Source organism: Bos mutus, chromosome 28 (genome assembly GCF_027580195.1).
Source record: "Bos mutus isolate GX-2022 chromosome 28, NWIPB_WYAK_1.1, whole genome shotgun sequence".
Lineage (NCBI taxonomy): Eukaryota > Metazoa > Chordata > Mammalia > Artiodactyla > Bovidae > Bos > Bos mutus.
This window is the reverse complement of record NC_091644.1, coordinates 15,948,458-15,971,390: the sequence shown is the minus strand read 5'-3', so window position 1 is coordinate 15,971,390 and position 22,933 is coordinate 15,948,458. Positions and strand designations below refer to the sequence as shown.

The 22,933-nt window shown below is 55.2% G+C and overlaps 2 protein-coding genes across 5 annotated transcripts; one reads left to right on the top strand and one right to left on the bottom strand.

Moving 5' to 3' along the window:
* Window positions 1–14,037, top strand: ZSWIM8 (zinc finger SWIM-type containing 8). The gene is given in 27 exon segments (XM_005901512.3): window positions 1–679; window positions 2,834–2,987; window positions 3,232–3,326; window positions 3,497–3,669; window positions 3,846–3,953; window positions 4,069–4,150; window positions 4,269–4,389; window positions 4,789–4,990; window positions 5,140–5,315; window positions 5,682–6,675; window positions 7,407–7,538; window positions 7,668–7,815; window positions 7,818–7,846; window positions 7,948–8,131; window positions 8,335–8,433; window positions 8,952–9,076; window positions 9,495–9,735; window positions 9,834–9,992; window positions 10,094–10,322; window positions 10,501–10,790; window positions 10,947–11,170; window positions 11,688–12,173; window positions 12,413–12,572; window positions 12,695–12,871; window positions 13,034–13,153; window positions 13,408–13,586; window positions 13,687–14,037. Coding segments are annotated over 27 exon segments (5,499 nt in total). The 5' UTR covers window positions 1–471; the 3' UTR covers window positions 13,891–14,037.
* A 245-nt stretch (window positions 14,038–14,282) lies between these two features.
* Window positions 14,283–22,865, bottom strand: NDST2 (N-deacetylase and N-sulfotransferase 2). 4 transcript variants are annotated; one of them, XM_005901513.3, is made up of 16 exons: window positions 22,489–22,863; window positions 21,742–21,839; window positions 20,319–20,358; window positions 18,906–20,238; window positions 18,618–18,705; window positions 18,177–18,331; window positions 17,805–17,990; window positions 17,412–17,540; window positions 17,100–17,282; window positions 16,917–17,013; window positions 16,160–16,283; window positions 15,857–16,031; window positions 15,506–15,676; window positions 15,296–15,405; window positions 14,996–15,098; window positions 14,283–14,888 (listed from the first exon to the last, which is right to left on the bottom strand). In XM_005901513.3, the coding sequence occupies exons 4-16, from the start codon at window positions 19,908–19,910 to the stop codon at window positions 14,763–14,765; spliced, it is 2,652 nt and encodes an 883-aa protein (XP_005901575.1). In that variant the 5' UTR covers window positions 19,911–20,238; window positions 20,319–20,358; window positions 21,742–21,839; window positions 22,489–22,863; the 3' UTR covers window positions 14,283–14,762. The 4 variants fall into 4 exon arrangements, with proteins under 4 accessions (XP_005901575.1, XP_070220545.1, XP_070220546.1 ...); XM_070364444.1 differs by lacking the exon at window positions 21,742–21,839; XM_070364446.1 differs by lacking the exon at window positions 21,742–21,839 and having other exon boundaries at window positions 14,749–14,888; window positions 15,333–15,405; window positions 22,489–22,865.
* Window positions 22,866–22,933: the final 68 nt, after the last annotated feature.

The following is a 22,933-nucleotide window of genomic DNA, read 5'->3' as shown; positions in this document are numbered from 1 at the left end:
AGTCATTTCGTATACTTTTGGGGGTTGGCTTTCTCTTAACGGTACTGGGGGTGAGCTCCAGAAAGAAAATAAAAGTAGCATTTAAACGGCTCCCTTCTGTCCGCGCGCACCGGGTCGTGTTCCTGGGCGCGTGAGGGCGGAAGTGGTGGTGGCCGGCGCGGCCGGAAGTTCAGATCAGCTGATGGGGGAGGCGGCGCCGCAGCCTCTAAGAGGCCCCGGCTGCCGAGCGCTTCGTCCGGGCCCTGAGTCTCCGAGTCTGGCTGCGATCCCTGTTCACACCTAGCAGTTGGGCAAGGCCCCGTCCCATATCTCTCCCAGGCCTGAGATCCTCGTCCGGCACGGCCGCCCTGAGCGCCCCGGCCACCCCCAGCCCCGGCTCGCCCCTCAGGCCCCGGGCGTCCCCACAGTCCCCGGCCGGCGGCCCAGGCCCCGGATCCGCGGGGGGGGACCCGGCTCCAGGGTGCGGGCCCCATGGAGCTGATGTTCGCCGAGTGGGAGGACGGAGAGCGCTTCTCTTTCGAGGATTCGGACCGCTTTGAGGAGGATTCGCTCTGTTCCTTCATCTCTGAGGCTGAGAGCCTCTGCCAGAACTGGCGGGGATGGCGCAAACAGTCAGCGGGGCCCAATTCCCCCACTGGCGGCGGTGGCGGAGGTGGCAGTGGCGGTACCAGAATGCGAGGTGAGAGAGTGGGCTGGCCGTGCTCCGGCCTTTCTCTAGAGCTGTCCCTAACCGGGAGCTGTCCCGGACGGGGAGCTGTCCCAAGCTTAGAACGGACTTCAGGACTCGCTTTTCCTGTCTTCCTGGGGCTGCCTTCTCCACACCTGCGTGTGTGTGTGTGTGTGTGTGCGCGCGCGCTTTTCCGGTCTTCCTGGGGCTGTCTTCTCCACACCTGCGTGTGTGTATGTGTGTTGGAGTGATGACTGGGGAATCCTGAGTTGGATAGGATTAACAACAGAAAGTAGATCTTTTGTCGTTCATTGGCCTTAGAGATAGGGTAAAAGGGAATTCCCACTTTGACCTGGGAGTACTTATCCAGTTCAGCCTGAGGCAGGGCAGAGAATAGAAATGAATATGAGTAGGGGGCCGATTGTGAAGAAGTGACCACTTGAGGTGTCACCCCATTGCAAAGTGCACTTGGAGCTGCTTTTCAAGGTGATGATCTCTCATCCCAGCTGCACCAAGAAGGGATTCCATCCAGAGGAAAGTGGAGGTGAACTGGCTGGTGAGAGCAGATGTCACATAGGTTTAGATCAGAGGCTTGGTTCCTGGCCGAATTGAATACCAGTCAGAAACCATGGCTGGGACCAATGTATTAAAAACTTAGATTTCCGTCACCTGGAGCCTGGGGAGGAGTGTAGATACTTGGTTCCAGAGTCTCATGAAACATTGTTTTCGCTTGAGTTTCTTCCATCCTTGGGTCTTTCAGTGAGTTAACTGATTAATGCTGTGAAGGATTTGTTTTTATTAAAGAGGATGGAAGAGGAGAGTCGTGATAGCAGAAGTCCTGCAGGCTCAGGACTCAGGACATTCTTTCTTTGCCTTCCTCAAGGCACAGTTTTTTCCTGGGCTTCATTGGAAGTGGACTTTTTTCACCAGTTGAGGGGTTTAATTTGTGATTCTACTGTGGACATTCTAAGGTCCTGTTTTTCAAACTGTCCTGCAGAGATTTCCAGCACTCCTTAGGGAAAGAGAGTAACTTACATGTGTCACCACTTAGAAGTGATAATATTTATCTTCACTTAGATACCATATGCCCTGTACACACACACACACACACACCCACACACGCACGTGCACGGCGGCAGTTTCGCTGTGGGTCTTCTGTGGCCGCTCTGCTTCTTTCATATTTGCATGTGTGGGTAGTCTTGGGGCTTAGAGCTCCCTCATTCAGGGAAATAACTGAAGATGGTGAAGATTTTTAACATAAGTCAACTATACTCCAGTTTTAAAAAAAAGTTTTCAACATATTGGTATCTTCTTGAACAGGTTAAAATCTAGGAAAACACGTCATTTCCACCCCTTCCCAACCCGACCCTTTTTCGGTCACTGACTGGAAGAACCAAAGGAAACTAACTTATTTAGAAAAGTTCCTTTCAGCTCCATCATTTTCTAATATGTGTTTTAATCCATCAGTTTGGTGAAATATGCAGTTTTTTGTATCTTTTTGATTAAAACAATGTGTTACACTTTGAATGATAACTACATTCAACTCCAGGTGATTCCAGGAGCAGCAGTCAGATTACCTTAGGATAACCTAACCCCCTTCCCAATCCCCCACTCCAGGGCATTTGTTGTGGAAAGCCAGGGTTCAAGTGCCAAAGAAAGGGCAGACTCTCTTGCTTCCGGAGGCTCCTCTCTTAAACTCTTCTGGGTTCTAGACTGCCTTTCCTCCTTAGGTGGAGGCACGGAGTCATTTAGAGAAAAAGGATAGTTAAAAAAAAAGCAATTAGAGAAGAGAATGACTGTGAGATATATTAATAGTGTAATATGAATCTAAAGTGCCAGGTATATGGCAAACTAGATGCCAAGCCAAGTGAGACTCATTACTTTCAGGGACCCTGGAACACACCGGTTTGGCCAGGAGTTTCTGGGACATCCCAGGCATCTTCCAGTAGGCTGTTGCCCGGGGTTTGTTTATCTCCCTTTCCTCAGATAGAGTCTTAAGGATTAATGTATCCTGACAGAGGGGGTCCCTTGGTTTTTCATCCAGATGTCCTCCTTTCATAGTGAAAGTGGGGGACCCCAAGATGTAGACTGGCATTGGTGCTGAATAATCATGGCCCTTTGCATTGCCCTTCCTCTTTCTCCTCACCTTGACCTTTGTTTCCGTAGATGGACTGGTGATCCCACTGGTGGAGCTGTCAGCAAAGCAGGTGGCATTTCATATCCCATTTGAAGTGGTGGAGAAAGTTTACCCCCCAGTGCCTGAGCAGCTACAACTGCGCATTGCTTTTTGGAGCTTCCCTGAGAATGAAGAGGATATTCGGTGAGTCTAAAGGCCTGATGGTGGAGGGGTGGGGCCCTGAAGTTGCGCCTGTGTGCCAGGCTTCCCAAGGAGCAGAGGAGATGCTGTGCTTGGGGCTGTGGTAAAAAGACAGCAGGGGCAGGGAGTACCTGGGACTTTCCCCAAGAAGGTGTAACACTGGGGAGAGTGCCCAGGGCAGGGCAGTCTCTGACAGGGTCTGTAGGGTATTTGATACACATGGCCATGTCCTCTTCTTCACTCACAGACTCTATTCCTGCCTGGCCAACGGCAGTGCAGATGAGTTCCAGCGAGGGGATCAGCTGTTCCGCATGAGGGCTGTGAAGGACCCTCTGCAGATAGGTATGGGTCCTGTCCTGCCTTGTGGTACTTCTGGCTCCTCCCTTTCCCTGTGTTAAGAATTCAGGAACTACTGCAAGAAGCTGGAGCAGGTTGTCTAAATGACCACAGGTTCAAACGCAGAGGCCTGCGTCTTGGCGGCCCTCCCTGGCCATACCCACGTTTCTTCCCAGGGTTCCACCTGAGTGCTACAGTGGTGCCGCCTCAGATGGTCCCCCCCAAAGGAGCCTACAACGTGGCTGTGATGTTTGACCGCTGCCGAGTCACTTCCTGCAGCTGCACCTGTGGTGCTGGGGCCAAGTGGTGCACCCATGTCGTGGCCCTCTGCCTCTTCCGCATCCACAACGTGAGGCCCTCCCCATTTATCCTGGCCCTATCCTCCACTCCATCCCCTCCTTCTCTGCTGCATCCCTGGCCACAGTGTGAACCCCTTTGCCTCCTGGACTCTGCCTCTCTGTCCCCAGCTCCGGTGTCGGCAAGTCTTTCCTCAGATTGTTTGACTTCTCTCGGTGCTCCCTTCAGGCTTCTGCAGTCTGCCTGCGGGCCCCCGTGTCAGAGTCCCTGTCTCGGCTGCAGAGGGACCAACTGCAAAAATTTGCTCAGTACCTCATCAGTGAGCTCCCACAGCAGGTGAGGGAGGTTGGCACGCCCTTCTCCAACCAGCTCTAGGGCTGCGTATCAGCCTTCCTGTGAGGCCCTGGCCTCCTCAGGTCACTTCTGCCTTTGTGTCCCTTTCTCTGGTCAGATCCTCCCCACAGCCCAACGTCTCCTGGATGAACTCCTCTCCTCCCAGTCAACAGCCATCAATACAGTGTGTGGAGCCCCGGGTGAGTGTGGTGAGGAAGAAGGGTAGCAGGAAGCAAGCAAGCTGGGGATGCAGAGCGCCACTTACCAAGGCAGATCCAAGCCCCTGCCTCCAGGTGACTGACTGCTTGTTACCCCCAGACCCCACAGCAGGGCCCTCCGCCTCCGATCAGAGTACGTGGTATTTGGACGAGTCGACGCTCACCGACAACATCAAGAAGACACTGCACAAGTTCTGCGGCCCCTCCCCTGTGGTGTTCAGGTAAACTGGGTCTCTTCGTGCCGTGTCTGTGGTGGAAGGGGCACTTCCTCCAGGCTGTGGACAGGTCCTTTGTTTCGTCAGGGCCCACCTCCCCCACCTCCATTCCCTGTGTCGGTTCCCTGCCTGGTGCAGAGGAGACGTTACTAGTGCAATCAGTGGGTGGTGAGAATTTTAAGTAGTCACAGAGTGGTCTGTCCTCAGGTAGAGCATGCGTTACTTTTCTTCCTTTCAGCAACTGGGAAACTGAGGCAGAGAGCGATTAAGAATTTTTGTCAGGGTCATACTTTTCCCCTGTACTTTGTGTTTTGAACCCTTTTGTGTCAAAGTCGTGTTGCTCTTTCACCTGCTTTATTCAGCCCCATCTTAGGGTCATCATTTTCCACTCTGCGACTTTCACAGTGATGTGAACTCCATGTATCTGTCTTCCACGGAGCCTCCGGCCGCTGCCGAATGGGCATGTCTGCTGCGCCCTCTGAGGGGCCGTGAGCCAGAGGGCGTCTGGAACTTGCTTAGCATCGTGCGGGAGATGTTCAAGCGAAGGGACAGTAATGCTGCCCCCTTGTTGGAAATCCTCACTGACCAGTGCCTCACCTATGAGCAGGTAGTTCTCCCAGAGCCAGGTAACCCCATGCTGGTTCATCCTCTCCCTTTCTCAGCCGCACCCCCTTCTTGCTGACAGGGACACTGGAGTGGGCTACTCTGTCTTTCTCTGACTTAGTAGGTTCATCTCAGAGCCCTCTTTGTTTCCAGATAACAGGCTGGTGGTACAGCGTGCGCACCTCAGCCTCTCACAGCAGCGCCAGTGGGCACACAGGCCGGAGCAATGGGCAGTCCGAGGTGGCGGCCCATGCCTGCGCCAGCATGTGTGACGAGATGGTCACCTTGTGGAGACTGGCCGTGCTGGACCCCGCACTCAGCCCCCAGCGGTGAGTCTCCCCCAAGGCTCACCACGGTCCGGAGGCAGCCCAGCCCTGGGTGACCCAGCCTTCATCTCCTCATGCACACACACTTACCACTCTTCTAGTCCTGGGGAGATGGGAGGTGCTGAGCATTAGGTTTCCAGTGATTTATGAGTCCTTTTCCTGGAAGGCCCTTCCGTAAGTAGCCCACTCTCCCAAATCCCTGAGTGTTCAAGTGATGTCTGTGGGGCTGGCTCAAGAAGTGCTTCCCAGGGTCCTTCCCTGTAACCCACTTTTGGGGTTCGTCATCGCCCCCTCTGCACCCCTCCCTCCTTGGTACAGAGTGTAGCCGCCCACACCTCCCAGCAGCGTGCCCCCTCTTTGTTCCCCCAGCCGCCGGGAACTGTGTGTGCAGCTGCGCCAGTGGCAGCTGAAGGTGATTGAGAACGTGAAGCGGGGACAGCACAAGAAGACCCTGGAGCGGCTCTTCCCTGGCTTCCGGCCGGCGGTGGAGGCCTGCTACTTCAACTGGGAAGAGGCCTACCCACTGCCCGGTGTCACCTACAGCGCCACTGACCGGAAGCTGGCCCTGTGCTGGGCCCGAGCCCTGCCCCCTCGGCCAGGCGCCTCACGCAATGGGGGCCTGGAAGAATCCCGGGAGCGGCCCCGGCCTCTTCCTGCAGAGCCAGCTGTGCGGCCCAAGGAGCCGGGGGCCAAACGCAAGGGATTGGGTGAGGGTGTCCCTGCGTCACAGCGGGGTCCCCGCCGCCTCTCGGCTGAGGGGGGAGATAAGGCATTGCATAAGATGGGTCCAGGTGGGGGCAAAGCCAAAACGCTGGGTGGGGCTGGCTGTGGGGGCAAGGGCTCAGTGGGCAGCGGGAGCAAGCGCCGGCTGAGCAGTGAGGACAGCTCCCTGGAGCCGGATCTGGCTGAGATGAGCCTGGACGACAGCAGCCTGGCCCTGGGTGCAGAGGCCAGCACCTTCGGTGGATTCCCTGAGAGCCCGCCACCCTGCCCCCACCCTGGTGGCTCGCGAGGCCCTTCTACCTTCCTTCCTGAACCTCCAGATACTTACGAAGAAGATGGTGGCGTGTACTTCTCAGAAGGGCCTGAGCCTCCCACAGCCTCTGCTGGCCCCCCTGGCCTGTTGCCCAGGGAGCTCTGTACCCGGGACGACCTCCCTTCCACAGATGAGAGTGGCAATGGACTCCCTAAAACCAAAGAGGCAGCCCCTGTGGTTGGCGAGGAGGATGACGACTACCAGGCATACTATCTGAATGCCCAGGACGGGGCTGGGGGCGAGGAAGAGAAGGCCGAGGGTGGGGCTGGGGAGGAGCACGACCTGTTCGCTGGACTGAAGCCGCTGGAGCAGGAGAGCCGCATGGAGGTGAGGGGACTTGGACAGGACTCTGAGGGTGCCCCATGGCCATAGCTGGGAGAGGGACCATCAGCCTCTGGGAGTTAGAGGACTGTTGTGCGATGGTTAGAATCCTGTAGCAGGCTCCTCACTGGCCTCGCTGCCTACAGTCCATTCTCTTCTCTGTCTGCTGATTTTCCTAGAATGTTTGGTTGTGTCATTCTGCTACTTTAACTCTTCAGTGGTTTCCCACTGCCCTTAGGGTGGAAGTGAAGGTCCTCGGCATGGCCTGCAAGGCTCCACTTGTGATCTTTGCCTGCCTCTCCAGCTTCATCTAGCTACTGTTGTACTATACTCAGTTGAGCCATTCCCATATCTTGCCATACTCTCCTATATCCGTACTTGTGCATGGATCGGTCTGTCTGGACTGTTTTTCCCTCATCTGGTTAGCCCCTGTTCCTTCTTCATGCCTCAGAGATCTTAGAGATCCCATCCTTTGGAAGGTCTTCTCTGAGACTGCCCCAGGTCCCAGCGAGGCATCCCCCCATCTGCTCCCCTCTGGACCTTTCCCAGTAGTAGCTGGCTGCACACCTGTGTATGTGTCTGTGTCTCTAACTGGCTGTGAGTTTCTGGTGGGACTGGCACAGGGCCCAGTGGATAGTCGGTGTTCACGGGAGATGTGCTGCCTGAGTGAGTGTGGTGTCCTGCCCCTCGGGAGCATTAGGGCTTCAACACGTCTGGTGCCCATGTCCTTTATCCAGATATTGTTTGCCTGTGCTGAGGCCTTGCATGCGCATGGCTACAGCAGTGAGGCCTCCCGCCTCACCGTGGAACTTGCCCAGGACCTGCTAGCCAACCCACCTGACCTCAAGGTAGAGCCGCCCCCCGCCAAGGTGAGACCCCTTACCCTTCCCTCTGCATCACCCCCAACCCTCCCTCACACCCCCAGGTGAGAGTCTCCTTCTTCTTCCACCAAGGTGAGTCAGACTCATCTGCCTGCCTCCTTGTGCTTCCCTCACTAGGGCAAGAAGAATAAGGTATCTACAAGCCGCCAGACCTGGGTGGCTACGAACACACTGACCAAGGCAGCTTTCCTATTGACAGTGCTAAGTGAGCGTCCAGAGCACCACAACCTGGCCTTCCGAGTGGGCATGTTTGCCTTGGAGCTCCAGCGCCCCCAGCTTCTACCAAGGCCTTGGAGGTCAGAGGTTCTCTCTGGACCATGTGCTGCCATCTCCTTAGAGCCTTGCACCTTGATGTCCATCAGGTATTAGCGGTCTGAGCTCCTCCCTGTGCCCTCAGGTGAAGCTGGCCTATCAGGAGTCTGAGGTGGCCACTCTGCTCAAGAAGATCCCTCTGGGTCCAAGTGAGATGAGTACGGTGCGCTGCCGGGCAGAGGAGCTTCGTGAGGGGACGCTCTGTGATTATCGGCCAGTTTTGCCTCTCATGTTGGCCAGTTTCATCTTTGATGTGCTCTGTGCTCCAGGTATGATGCCTGACTCAACAGAAAGTGGGGAACTGGGGCAGGGTAGCTTTCTCTAAAGAGAAACCAAGAGCCCCAAGGCTTTGAGCTCCCTTTAAGACACATCGGACAGCTTCTTAGGATCTAGAATGATGAACATCTTGGGTTTCTTCCCTTTTATTCTGTCCCATGTTACTTCTATGTAACTTACCCCAACTTTTATCCAGTGGTTTCTCCCACGGGTTCCCGACCCCCAAGTCGCAACTGGAACAACGAGATGCCCGGGGATGAGGAGCTGGGATTTGAAGCAGCAGTTGCTGCCTTGGGTGAGTCTGTCAGTGTCTTGAGCCCATGTGTGAGCTAAGCCTGGCCCAGGTCTTGAAGGGCGTTGAGACATGGGCCCTCTGTGGAAAGGGGAAAGCTAGCGTAAGATGTAGGGCCTACAAGACTGTCAAGAATTTAGGGCAAAAACGTGTGCTATGAACATTGGGTGTTACAAGGACAGCAAAATCGAACTCTAGGGTAAAGCTCTAGGAAGGGGATAGAGTGTGGGATGTGTTAAAGGATCCGTTAAGTTCCAGGTAGGTGGACAAAACACTGAATGAAGACACAGGGGCAGTTAAGTCTTCGTGAGAGTGAGGAGCCCAGCTTCCCTGAAGTGATGGATGTATCAGGACAGTAGAGGGGCCAAACTATGAAAGTCTCAGATAGCAGACCAGTTTAGGCAGTGGGCATCTTCCACAGGGAATACAGTTGAACCCCTTACTTCACACGCTGGTGGCTGGGAGCCCTGTCCTGGGAGTTCTGGCCACTCACAACCCCCTGGGCACCTCTTTTCTCACAGGCATGAAGACAACAGTAAGTGAGGCAGAGCACCCACTGCTGTGTGAAGGCACACGCCGGGAGAAGGGCGACCTTGCCCTGGCCCTGATGATCACTTACAAAGACGACCAGGCCAGACTCAAGAAGGTGAGGGGCTGCGGCACTGGGGTTAACAGGCAAAGAGAGCACATTTTACTTTTCTTGGGGTTTCCAGTATGATGAGAAAGGGCTATTCTTTAAGGAGATAACGGGGGAATCTTGGAACACCTCGTCAGGAACATGAGAGACCATTGGTTCTTATAGGAATGCTTGGGCTTGAGGTGGAAGAAGAGAAGAGGGCATAAAGTCGTTCATTCATTTCAATATTTATTGAATATGAATATACTCAGTCCTGGGGTCAGTGTTACAGGGCATACCAAGACATGTAAGCCAGCCCCTGTCTTCTAGAAGGTTCTCCTGTGGAGGAAAGCCTTCCTGAGGAGGAAGTTTTAAGCTGCTACAAGGAGAAAGAAAAGTTAATAGAAGACAGGAGATAAAGGTCCTCCTGTCACCGCTTCTCTTTCAGATCTTAGACAAACTCTTGGACCGAGAGAGCCAGACGCATAAACCACAGACACTGAGTTCGTTCTATTCATCCAGCCGCCCGGCCACAGCCAGCCAGAGGTCTCCTTCAAAGCATGGGGGCCCATCTGCCCCAGGGGCCCTGCAGCCTCTGACCTCAGGCTCTGCAGGGCCTGCTCAGCCAGGGAGTGTGGCAGGGGCTGGGCCAGGCCCCACTGAGGGCTTCACAGAGAAGAATGTGCCTGGTGAGGTGGGGGCACTGGGCAGGGGGGATGAATGGTCTGGAGCCATGTTGGGTTCCCCTTTCCCAGGCTCATCCCGGTGTCCTATTTTCCCGATGTAGAGAGTTCCCCACATTCCCCCTGTGAGGGTCTTCCACCTGAAGCAGCTCTGACCCCAAGGCCAGAGGGGAAGGTCCCCAGCCGCCTGGCACTTGGCAGCCGTGGAGGCTACAACGGACGGGGCTGGGGCTCACCAGGGCGGCCTAAGAAGAAGCACACAGGTACGACAACCCATGGGATGACGTGGAGGGAAGGATATTCCTAAAGGTTGGAGTCTGACTTCTGGAGCACATTTCTGAGACTGACTTGTCTTGTGGGTTAGGCATGGCCAGCATTGACAGCAGTGCCCCTGAAACAACGTCGGATAGCTCCCCAACATTAAGCAGGAGGCCGCTGAGAGGGGGCTGGGCCCCTACCTCCTGGGGTCGAGGACAGGACAGTGACAGCATCAGCAGCTCTTCCTCAGACTCCCTTGGCTCCTCGTCCTCCAGTGGAAGTCGCCGGGCCAGTGCCAGTGGAGGGGCCCGGGCGAAGACTGTTGAAGTTGGCAGGTCAGTGGGAAGAAATAAATACCCTTCTCTTCTGCCCTGGCCCACCCCGAGAGCCACATCCCTAGGGTAATGCAACCAGTCCCCCTCAATGTCCTCACTTCCCTGGTTTTTTCCAGCCTCCCTGGACACCCATTTCAGAGAAACCCCAATCCCGGTCCCTACCCCATTGCCCCTTCAGGTACAAGGGCCGCCGTCCCGAGAGTCATGCCCCCCATGTACCCAATCAGCCGTCAGAGGCAGCTGCACACTTCTACTTCGAGCTGGCGAAGACAGTGCTGATCAAGGCAGGGGGCAACAGCAGCACTTCCATTTTCACACACCCATCTTCCTCAGGGGGCCACCAGGGTCCTCACCGCAACCTGCACCTTTGCGCCTTTGAGATCGGGCTTTATGCCCTTGGCCTGCACAACTTTGTTTCTCCCAACTGGCTCTCACGTACTTACTCTTCCCACGTTTCCTGGATTACAGGTAAGTCTAGTATCTTTTGATTTGGGTATGGGAAGGGAATTAATGCATGGTGGTAAGAGCCTTATCCTTGTAGTTACTGACCCGATAGGAGAGATACCATTCCCATTCCCACTGCCTGTGTTAACCACATTCTGTTCTTCTCTCCTTTTCCTGAAGGCCAGGCAATGGAGATTGGCAGTGCAGCCCTGACTATACTGGTAGAATGCTGGGATGGGCACCTGACGCCCCCTGAGGTTGCGTCCCTGGCTGACAGGGCATCACGGGCACGAGACTCCAACATGGTGAGGGCAGCGGCGGAACTCGCCCTAAGCTGCCTGCCTCATGCCCATGCGTTGAACCCCAATGAGATCCAGCGGGCCCTGGTGCAGTGCAAGGAGCAGGTATTTCTAGAGGCCATTGGGGACCTGCTTTGGGACATCTGGGCAGGAAGGTTGGGCATGGGAAAAACTGATGGCCCAGGTCTTGATTTCACAATCCTGGCATTCATCAACTATGCGATTGGTCCTCTCATGGTGACAGTTGACATAGTAACGTGCTTTAACATCCATTACATCCTTTACAACTCTAAGGATGGGACTGTTCCTATACCAGAGAGATTATCACTGGGGGTGGAGTTCTTGGGGAAGGCCTGAGGGAGATGATGAACTTGGCTGGGAGTAGCTACATTAGGTTAGAACTGGGACTGCAACTTGGGTCTTGACTTCTGCTGGTCAACAGAGATTTGTTCATTGTCTGTGTGAAGCATTCACTGCTCTGACACTGACTCTGAACATTGGCTCTGACCTTGGCTGCCTCCCCAGAACCAGCCAACTCTGAAGAAGACATCAGCATTTGTCATCTAAAACTGTCCCTGAGTAAAGCCCTTCATCCTTAACCCTCTTTGCCCCTCCCTTTCAGGATAACCTGATGTTGGAGAAGGCCTGCATGGCAGTGGAAGAGGCGGCTAAGGGTGGGGGCGTATACCCCGAAGTGTTGTTTGAGGTTGCTCACCAGTGGTTCTGGCTATATGAGCAAACAGCAGGTGGCTCATCCACAGCCCGTGAAGGGGCTACAAGCTGTAGTGCCAGTGGGATCAGGGCAGCTGGGGAGGCTGGGCGGGGGCTGCCTGAGGGCAGGGGGGGCCCAGGGACTGAGCCGGTTACAGTGGCGGCGGCAGCAGTGACAGCAGCCACGGTGGTGCCAGTCATCTCGGTGGGGTCCAGTTTATATCCAGGTCCAGGACTGGGGCATGGTCATTCCCCTGGCCTGCACCCCTACACTGCTCTACAGCCCCACCTGCCCTGCAGCCCTCAATACCTCACCCACCCAGCTCACCCCGCCCACCCCATGCCTCATATGCCCCGGCCTGCCGTCTTCCCCGTGGCCAGCTCTGCATACCCGCAGGTGAGACCAGTGTTCTGGGAGGCTGGGCATGTTGGGGAGCTCACTGGGGGTTCACGGGTTGGAGGAGGGCACTCCGGGAGGATGATGGGGCTGTCCCAGAGTCCTGGTGAGGGGGTGAGAGTCAGGGGACCAGCCCCACTACGCTAAGAAATGCAGGGATGCCCAGGCCTGGGATGAACGGGAAAGAGCTCCATCCTAACGCAATTTGGTTATCTTCCTTTTCTTCTCCCCACCTCTAGGGTGTGCATCCTGCATTCCTAGGGGCTCAGTACCCTTACTCGGTGACTCCCCCCTCACTTGCTGCCACTGCTGTGTCTTTCCCCGTCCCTTCCATGGCACCCATCACAGTACATCCCTACCACACAGAGCCAGGGCTCCCACTGCCCACCAGTGTGGCCTGTGAGTTGTGGGGACAGGGAACAGGTGAATGGAGGGGTGGCACGCTGGGCAGGGGAGGTGGGGAGGGAATCGGTCCCCCTTTGGGCTCTAAGTTCCTTACATGGCCTTTATCCTACCCTCAGTGAGCAGTGTCCATCCAGCTTCCACGTTTCCAGCCATCCAGGGTGCCTCACTGCCTGCCCTGACCACACAGCCCAGCCCTCTGGTGAGCGGGGGTTTTCCACCACCCGAGGAGGAGACCCACAGCCAGCCTGTCAACCCGCACAGCCTACACCACCTGCATGCTGCCTACCGCGTCGGTGAGAGGACGTCCCTTTCTGCACCCTGACCAGCAGTGCCAGAGGCTCTTCAGTGGCCCTTCCCCACCCGATCTCTTAGTTTGTTTACTGGGGGGCTGGGTGATAGGCTGAGGTAAGGGGTAGGGGATGGACCCTCTCCATGGTCCCACCTTTTTCTCCCAGGAATGCTGGCACTGGAGATGCTGGGTCGCCGGGCACACAACGATCACCCCAACAACTTCTCTCGCTCCCCTCCCTACACTGATGATGTCAAATGGTTGCTGGGGCTGGCGGCAAAGCTGGGTAACACCTCCCCTCCCCAGGACCATTGTCCGCCCTCACCTGCTTCCCCAACCTTCCTATCCCAGACCTCCTTCCTAGCTCTTGCTCAGAGTTGAGGCCTTGGTCGGGTATGTGTGCGTGCGCGGGGGGCGGGGGGTGACCTCAGCTCCTGGGGTGGAGGGAGGCTCTCTGCCAGGCCAGAGCTGAGAGAGTAAAGCTGGGTCCCTAGGGCAGAGGTGGCCACCCCCGTCTCATGCCCCTCCCCTGCCCCCCAGGAGTGAACTACGTGCACCAGTTCTGTGTGGGGGCAGCCAAGGGGGTGCTGAGCCCGTTTGTGCTGCAGGAGATCGTCATGGAGACGCTGCAGCGGCTGAGCCCTGCTCACGCCCACAACCACCTGCGTGCCCCGGCCTTCCACCAGCTGGTGCAGCGCTGCCAGCAGGCATACATGCAGGTGACCACCTGGGCAGTACGGAGCAGGGTGAAACACTTGGGCAGGCAGGGGGAGGGGCCTGATCCTGTGCTCAGTGGCTGATCCTCCTCACCCCGTCCAGTACATCCACCACCGCCTGATTCACCTGACCCCTGCCGACTACGACGACTTTGTGAATGCCATCCGCAGCGCTCGCAGCGCCTTCTGCCTGACACCCATGGGTATGATGCAGTTCAACGACATCCTGCAGAATCTCAAGCGCAGCAAACAGACCAAGGAGCTGTGGCAGCGGGTCTCACTCGAGATGACCACCTTCTCTCCCTGAGTCTGACCCCCATAGGGCCCTATACGGGGACACAGGCCTGTGGCTATGGGGGCCCCTCACCAAGGGGTAATGAGTCTTGGCTGGACAGATCATCCCCACTCAGTTCCCCAGTAGCCCAGACTGGCAGCTGCTCTTGGGCTGTAGCTTGGGGCCAAGATGCCTCAGACCCTAGGAGCCTAGGGTTGGGGGAGACAGCCCTGTCTGGGAGCGGGCATTGGGTGGCCTCTGGTATTTATTTGGCATTTATAAATATATAAACTTTTTTTACTCTCGTCTGCCTGGGCCTTTCCCTTCTTTCCCTCCATGTGTGGATGAACCTTGAACTAGGGCAGAGGAAAAGTTGGATACTTCCTTTATTCTAGGTTTCTCCCACTCCAGCGAGGCACACAAAACAGAAAAATAAGAACGTTTATTAAAGTCATTTCTAGCCCACAGCTGGGGCTCATACTCAGCTCTATGAGCCATCGTCCGACCTCATCCCCATTCAATGTGAATGACATTAGGGAGGCCGGGCCACAGGTAGATCCCATTGATCCCACGGTAAGGGGTCCCTCCCATAGCCAGTATAGGTAGATACACTGCTGGGGATGAAGAGGGAAAGCACTGGATTAATACATTCCTCTACCCTCTGCCTGGACCCTCTCATTCCCTCCACCTTCCAAGACCATGGGCCAAAGGTGCCTAGTACCATCTTGCAGGGTATCAAGGGAATCCCCTTTATTACACCCCAAAACTATGGGAAAGGGATGCCCTACCCTTCTCAGCCATCCCAGGCCTGAAGGCCACTGAGGTAGAAGGGGGAGGGACTGCCCTGCTCTGGGCTTGCCCCTTAGGGAAGCCGGGGGCTTTTGCTGGTACAAGAGGCTGATACATCAGCCCGAACTGGAATGCTGCAGTTCTTCTCGAAGCCATGAGGGCACTGGCTGTCCAAGCCGGCTCAGCAGCTTTGACAGCTCCAAATTGTGGTTCCGGAAAAAATCCGTAAGGAAAAGGCGGGACTAACAGGAGAAAAAATGAAGTCAGAGGAGTAAGAATAGTAAGGAGTGGACAGGATCAGATAGCTCTTAGACGTGGAGAGGGAAACCCTGTCCCTGGTTTTCCTTACCTCAGCGTCCATATCTGGGTACTTCCGACCTTTGCTCTTTCCTAGACAACGAGTCTTGCCACCTTCAAGTCCCTGGCACCAGAATCCCTTATCTTCATCGAACCTGCTCAACAGGAAAAGGCCATAAAACAGAAAAGAAATCCAGGCCCCACAAATGAACACTACTACCTCTCCCAGCCCACAGGGTCACATGCCTCTCCTTGCAAGACAGGGTAAATTCATTTCTCTTCCAAACAGACATGGTCAACCTGCGTCCCCATTTCCCCCAGAGTCATCCTCCCCTGGGTCATGCTCTCCCACCTGAGGGTCCGTGTGTAGTTCAGAAAGGGTGTGATACCCAGGAACTTCTGGATGCTCTCCATTGAGGCAGCTGGGTTGGTACGCAGCTCTTGCCCATCCACAATCAGCAACTAAAGGGACAGGGATGTGGTTCCCTCTATATTCCTTAGAAGCCACTGGGCTGACAGGAAAAGGAAGGGGACCCCTGTGAGGGCTACTGGGGAACTGTACCTGTCCAGAGGGGAAGTAAGTCAGCCAGCGTTGTAAGTGAGTGGAATAGTAGCCGGGGACAAGACAACGGTTTTGTAGGGAGCGAAGTGCTGGAGGGGCCTGGGAGGAGGCTGAAATCACCTGGTAGAAGGTATAGTTCAGAGCAACTGGGTCTCCATGTGCTCGCTGATGCTGAAGGACAAGGGATAGGAAGGGAAGGAATCGGTGACCTGACAATTACTCTGCCTTTCCTCTTGGTCTGGTAGACAGACCCCTCCCCAAGGTGCTAGCTTCCTTTCCCGACCCTCACTCCTTCCTGTCTCTCCAGCGGTCACCACTTCTTTTCTAATGTGTCCCTAGCTTCAGACTCACCTGGTACCAGGAGTATGCCCTGTCAGCAGGGTTGGTGAGCACAGTGATGATCTTGGCTCGTGGCAGGAGGGCAGCTCCCCGCCGTGGTACAACCTCTGAGTCAAAGTACGTGGCACTTTTTTCAAATAGGAAATCAGTGCTGGCATTGGAAGGGACAGGGAAGAAATCCATGTACCTAGGAAGTAGTAGAGAGGAGAGGAAGACAATTTGCATAGAGAAGGGGCCAGATGCCCGTGCTGGTAGAAGCAGGATGGGGGAGGTTTAAGAGGAAAGGAATGTTCTGAGAAGCATCCCAGGTCTCACCAGTCAATGCCCTTGTGGTAATTAGGGCCGTTGAAGAACTGAATCTCCTCAAAGGTGCTGGGGCTAGGAAAACTGCTAGTCACAGCCGGATGCAGGCTCAGAAAGAAGTGAATAGCTGTGGTCCCTAAATGGGAGAGAAAGTCCAGGCCATGGTGGAAGAGAATCCAGCTCAACAACATCAGCTTGAAAGAGGTCAGAAAACAATCACTCTGGGTAGTAAAACACCCTTTAGCCAAACTACAGCGAGAAAAGAAAAGCTAGAGAGAGGTCCAGGGAAGGGTTAAAATGGTTCTCAGCCTTGACTGTGCATCGGAATCACTTGTGGATCTTTAAAAAAACAATGACAACAAAAAAAGACATAATTCTGATATACAACCAGGTTAAGAATCACTCAAGGGGACTTCCCTGGTGGTCCAGTGGTTAAGAATCTGCCTGACAATGCAGGGGACACCGGTTTGATTCTTGGCTGGGGAAGATCCCGTATGTTGTGGAGCAACTAAACCTGCTCGCCACGCATTCTAGAGACTGTGCTCCACAACAAGCCACAACGAGAAGACCACACACCACACTGGACAGCAGTCCCTGCTCACGTGCCGCAACTAGAGAAAGCCCGCACAGCCACAAAGACCCAGCACAGCCGAAACGAGAGTCACTCAAGGGACTGATTAATGAGGGGTGGTATGAGAAGGAAATTCTTTGGCCAGAGAGTTCTCTGGATTTAAGGCAAGGCAACAGAACTTGGCTAAGGATGATTCACCTGTCTTCTGGGGTCCCACAATGAGGAACTTGGGGAGCCGATCACAGGTTTTCTCCTTGGACCAGATATCTTTGTGCCTCTTGTCGTCACAGGGATTCTGAAGGGGAGGCCAATAATCAGATAATCTTTTCCTCAACAGCCACCCCCATCATGTCTCTAGGTCAGCCTGAGCTCCACCTCTACCTGCCAAAGGGGGCTTCGCTCTTGAGGGAAGAGGTCAAAGTACTTTCGTGCAAGAGGGACAGGAGGAAGGGTCTGTAGGCGCAGCCTCGTCCAGCACTGGAGAAAGCGCACCAGGCTCTCAAAGGTGTACAGGCCCAGCCGATCATTTCCATAATTAGACAGATGAGTCATAAAGATGCTGATCTGAAAGGGGGTGCCTGCATGTCAGATTTGGAGAGCCTACCCCACTTCAAAAGCGGGCTTGGTGAGCAAAAGTCTCAGCCTGCAAACACCGGCTGTCCCATCTTCTAGCCCTTCCTCTCAGCACCTTACCGGATTAAGCAGCACTGTCAGAAAGAGTTCTCCACCTCGGATGCTCCGGTCGAGTTCACGAGAGCCTCCTGGATACTCATTATAGAAGATTGTGTGAGTGAAGAGACCACATGTCTGCCGCGGCAGCACCTGAAAGAAAAAAAAGAAAAAACAGGGAGAGATGAGATTGGAAGGTAGAATGACAACTAGATGAAGGACAGAAGATTTGAGGCACTTTAGGATTCCTTGGGTTTATAGAGGACAGCTTGAAGTTACAGCAATAAAGCTCTTGCTCTATGCATTATGACTTTTCACCCCTCTACCCCCTATTATTATGGACGAGCTTGGATAATGCAGGTTGGAGGCTGGCCGATTGTGGGAGTTTGATTGAGGTTTGTACTGGGAGTCCCTCACCATAATGCCATTGTGAATGAAGCCACGGCGGTAGCGGGCAGGGCGGAGGTGGGGGTACTCCTCAGTGCTGGTCACCTGGATGCCCCACACAGATTTCCAGGCTTCATAGAGCTGTGTGTGGATGGGGTACACGCCGGAGTGGTGGGGGGCCACAGCATACCCCAGATCCGTGGGAATCCCATGTTCCTGGCAATGGGGCATAGACTCTCACCAGGACCTGGTGAGGTTTGGGGAGTAGAGGGTAAAGGGGGTGGGGATGCCTCTACAGAAAGAAAATAGGAAAGGACAAGGAAAGGGTACTCCGCTAGGGAAAGGTTGAAAAGGAAGCATTAGCTTTGGGGAAAAGTATGGGGAAGAGATCCAAGGTCTCACCAGAGCAAACTGTTTGTTGAGCCTCATCTGGTCAGCCAGCACGGAGCGATTGTGGAACAGATGTGGCTGCATGTGGCTCCACATGTGGGGGAACCACCAGAACTCTCGGCGGTGCTTCAGCAGCATGTCGTCCCCAGCATCCTCCTCCTCTGTCCCTATGACCACACACTGACCACTGACCACAGCCAGTTAGGCCCTGGTCCTCCTTCGTTCTGTACCAACATGAACCGCTTTCCATCCTTGGGACAACATGGCTGACCTCTGCCCACCTAGGACTATTCTCCCTATTGCCAACCTGCCCTCCAGCCACCCATGCTAACTGAAATTCCCTCCTCATAGCATTCTGACCCCAAACCTTGCCCCCTTTCTCCAACCTGTCTGCCCACGATGGACAGATCAAACTAAGACTGATATGCTGAAGGAACAGGCGAACGAGCTCACCAGTATGATAGAACTTGCCCGAGAAGCCCAAGTTGAAGGTGAAGTTGGGGACTAAGGTCCTGAGTTTGTTCTGCGTGGTCAACAGGGCCTGGGAAGAGTAGCAGGAACATGAGAAATCAGGAGAGAGCAATCTAAGGAGAAAATTGAGAAGTCGCATTCTTCTTGCCTGTAAAAGGGCAGGGAGCATTACCTATGACAAGCTTAGAATCAAGGGAGGGAGTCTGAAAGGACAGAGCCTGAAACAGCTTGTAAGGAAAGAAATTGGAGTCAGGAAAAAGAAAGACTGACCTCAACATCAGCCACCTTCATGCGGGTACCTTCCTTGCCCACAAAGATGTCATCGATGTCTACCAAGATGTAACGGTCAAGGTCCAAGCAGAGGCGCTTGCCAGTGAGGTATGCAACGGCATCGACGAAAACTAGTTTGTGGAGCCAGAAGGAGAGGCCGTGACCAAACAGCACCCGCTGGATGCCATCGTGAAGCCCCAGGTCCTGCACCACAGTGGGAAGCCGGGCCCGGCGAGGCACTGGTCCTGGCACAGGGGGCTCAGCCAGCCGAAGGCTGGCAAGAAGCACTGGTTCATAGGTGCTGTGGTTGGATTGGAAGATGGTCCAGTCATCACCGGGTAGTGGCCCAGGCTCCAGGCGGCTGGGACGTGTGAGATGTAGGAGTGGAGCTGTAGGATTCACTTGGTAGTCCCGAAGCCCCAAGTTTGAATGGAGAAAAAGGGGAAAGCCCTTGAGCTGGGCACTCAGTAGGCTGTGCTCATGGGCTCGGAAAAAGCCAATGATGCCTACACCGTACTCCACACAGTACCGGTCTAGCAGTTCCCGACTCCAGGCATCCAGGTTGACGTACTTGAGCAGGTTCTCATAAATGACCAAGACATACCGGCCACGGGTATGATCCGTCAGTGTGGGCATGTCCCCTCGGCCAGGTGCCAGCTCAGTGCTGTAACGAAAACGGCTAGACTCCAAGATGGCCACGATCTCCTGCCCCAGCTGCGAGTATGCACTCTCCACAAACACAAGGACCACGGGTTCAGTTCGCGCTGTCTCTGGAGGCCTGGGGGGCCGGGGTGGGACTGGAGGCCGAACCGGGCCAGGACCACCCGCTGCGCCACTGCTGCAGTCTCCCAAGGGGAGGGGCAATGGTTCCTTGGCCTTGGGGCTGGTGGATACGTAGTAAGCCAAGAAGCCCATGGAGCCCAGACTGAAAGCAATCAGCAGCAGTATGAGGCGGTGCAGTTCCAGCTGCCGAGCTGGGCGTACCACCTTCCACAGCTTGAGCATGGCGGGGAGGTGAGGCAGGGATGGGGACCACCTCAGGGGATGGGAGGTAGGAGTTCTATAGGCTGAGGCTCTCTGGGAGGGTAGAAGGATATGAAAAGAGGGGAAAGGGATTCCCGCAGGGTCAGCTCCCTGCGAAGGCGGAAACAAGTCCCCTTAGTATAGGGTAGAGGAGGTAGAAAGGGCAACAGGGGGCAATTGGACAGAGTTCATTGGTCTCAGGTCACCATGGCCCACTGGCCCATGCCTTCAGGATGCAAGTCTAGTCAGGCTCCACCTTTGGTCCGGTCTGAGCTTGTCACATCAGACGTCAGACAGAGTTCCTCACAACCTGTAAGAGAAACTGGTGCATTACTTCTCTCCTCGAAACTGTCATTAATCCATCCCCCCCATTCACCCCATCTCTCTTACCTCCTGCTCACAGGATGGTCTGTTCTCCAAGAACAAGCTCCTGTAGAAGAACAACACAATCTGAGTCTCATACCTTAGCTTCACAGCCTGTTCCCTTTCTTAGAATGCTGTCTAAATTCTCCTCCCTGAACTAAGTTCAGAACTGAAGCAGTATATCCATGGTCTGGAAGAGAACAAATCTCCCATCAGTAAGAGGCCAAATAGCCCAGGAGGCTGAAAATGAACCTGCTCTGAAAGGAGTTCCCAGCCTGTGACTGAGCAGTTGGTCAGCCAGTAGGGGGTCTGGTCTTCCTGTGAAGAAGGGAAGGAAAGCCCCAGAAGTCCCATGTTCCAACGAAATATCAGATAAGAGGAAACTCATGTGCCTGTTAATCTCCCTCATCTATCAAACCCAACATCTCAGGCTAACAGCACTAACGAACTTGCAGTTCAGTGGACACTATGATAGGGGAATTCAAGAGGAAAGACAAATGGTGCTAGCTAATCATTCTATTACTTTCCAAGCCCAGAACCTGAGGATTCTCTTCCCCACTCCTTGTGAAAAATTACTCACCCCTGCTCTTTACCTCACCTGTGCCAATGTCAGGAGGGGTGATAAAAATGCAGCCCCAGAGTAGGCCATATCACTGGCACCTAAGACAAGCTAGAGAGGTGAAACCAGAGTCTGTCTCCCTACCCACTCTGCTTCTCCTTCCTAACCTAGCCTGGATGGTACTACATCCTCATCACTAAACAGCTCAGAAGGGTCCTGAGCCAGCCGAGACAGACATGAAGGATTGAGTCCTATTACAGAAACAGAGCAAGCTTGAGTAGGGCTGGGTGGCAGACAGCAACAGGAGCTTAAGTAGTATCCAATCAATAACAGAGAAAGGAGAAAGTACCATCGGAGAATAGTTGTAAAGAGCTCTACATTTCAGAGACTTTCTTAAGAAGACCAACTAGAAGCTTTACTGTCACTCTCCCCATCTTAATCATTTCCAGTAAGGCCAGTGGCTGGCAATTTCTACCACTCACTCCCCACACATACACATTTTGGGGTGATTACGCAGAGATAGGGGTCCTTCAGAATTGAGAAAGACAGTTTAAGAACAGTTCAGCTTTGGCTTGAGTAAAACTAACTGGCATGAAAAGAGAGCTGGGAAAGGATCAAAATGGTGATGGGAAGGGGTGAATCCTAAGAGGAAACTTTTTGCAGTAAACACAGTAATGAGAAGAAATCACTGTACAGTGGGGGAAGTAGATACTGGGGGTGATCACTCATAATGTTAAGGATAATAGTTAACATTTACTGGGGGCTTATCTTTGCCAGACATTCTTCCAAGAGCTTTCTCTATATTTAATGCTCACACCAGTCCTAAGAGGTAAGTAATATCCCCGTTTTACATATGAGTAATTTGAGGTCCAGAGAAGCTTAGTAACTTGCCCAGGATCACACAGCTCAGTCAATGGAGGAATTAGGATTCAAAGTCAGGCCTGTCAAGCTCCAGCCCTGCTCTTAACCACTGCATTTTAGCTTCGGACCTAGAAGAAGCACCAATATTCAGAGAAGGGGTGATGAGAAAGTCCTGGGGGAGGGCGCGAGGTGGGACGATAAATACCGAAGCTGGACCACGGCCGGGGAGGGGTTGTTGAATGTGTGCGCAACAGCGGGAGAAGAGCAACTGAGGTGGGGGCTGAGGAAGGCGGGGGTGTGGGCCCCGCGCTGGGAGACCAGCAGTGCAGATGCCGCGGGAGGAGGGGGACCGAGCAGCGACAGGAGCGTGGGGCGCTGGCACCTGGGGTCATGGACGGAGGGCCCAGCTAGGGGGGACGTGGGTTCACAGGTGGGTATGGAGAGAGGAGGGCGTGAAGCATTCAAGGGGAAAGAAGGGGCTAGGGGCGCGCGGAGGAGAGTCTGCGGTGACATCGGGGCGGGCGTCGGGCTGGAAGAGCCCCGAGGCGAGGAGGCACCCGGGGCAAAGGGGACCAGCCAAGAGGAATAAGGCCACGACCAGGGCGGCCTGCGGAAGGGACAGGGGGAGGGGAGCGCGGGCCGCCCCGAGGGGCCGCCGGGGACGCCCCTGCGGGCGGTTTCGGTGACCACACTGAGGGAAATCTGTGAAGGGAGAGCTTGCGGGGACCGTGGGCGGGGGCCACACTCCGAGCGGGGGTCTCCTCAAGGGCGGCTCACCCGGCGGACTGGGCGGCGTCCCCGCTGTCCCCGGGCTCCGCCACGTCCCGGGGCTGCCCGGCTTCCCTGCTCTCGGGGCCTCGGGCCGCGTCGCGGCTGCTCCGCCATCTCCGAGCGAACGTTCTGCCGCAGCCGGGCCCAACCACCGCTCCCACCAGGGGGAGGCGGCGCGCTGCCGCTCGCGGCCCCGCTCGGGTTCCCGCCGCCTCTGGGCCTGCCAGCCGCGCGGCCGAGGCGCCGAGCTGCTGAACAGTGCTCCCCAGCGCTCGGCTGAGCCGCGACCTCAGAGACAGCCGGCTCCGCGCGCCCCCGGGAGAGGCGCCCCCCTCCTTCCCGCGCGGTGGCACAGCCTGGCGAGCGTCGGCGGCGGGGCTCCCGAGGCCGGGGCGGGACGAGGGTGCGGGATCTTCCACTCGGCCCGGCGGAGGGGGAGCCGGGCCGGCAC

Coding starts and splice junctions, on each gene's coding strand:
- NDST2 (XM_005901513.3), bottom strand. CDS start 19,910: ATGCTCAAGCTGTGGAAGGTGGTACGCCCAGCTCGGCAGCTGGAACTG. Junction 18,332..18,617: donor GGGCAAGTTCTATCATACTG/GTGAGCTCGTTC, acceptor GTGTGGTCATAG/GGACAGAGGAGGAGGATGCT. Junction 16,032..16,159: donor TACCACAAGGGCATTGACTG/GTGAGACCTGGG, acceptor ACTACTTCCTAG/GTACATGGATTTCTTCCCTG.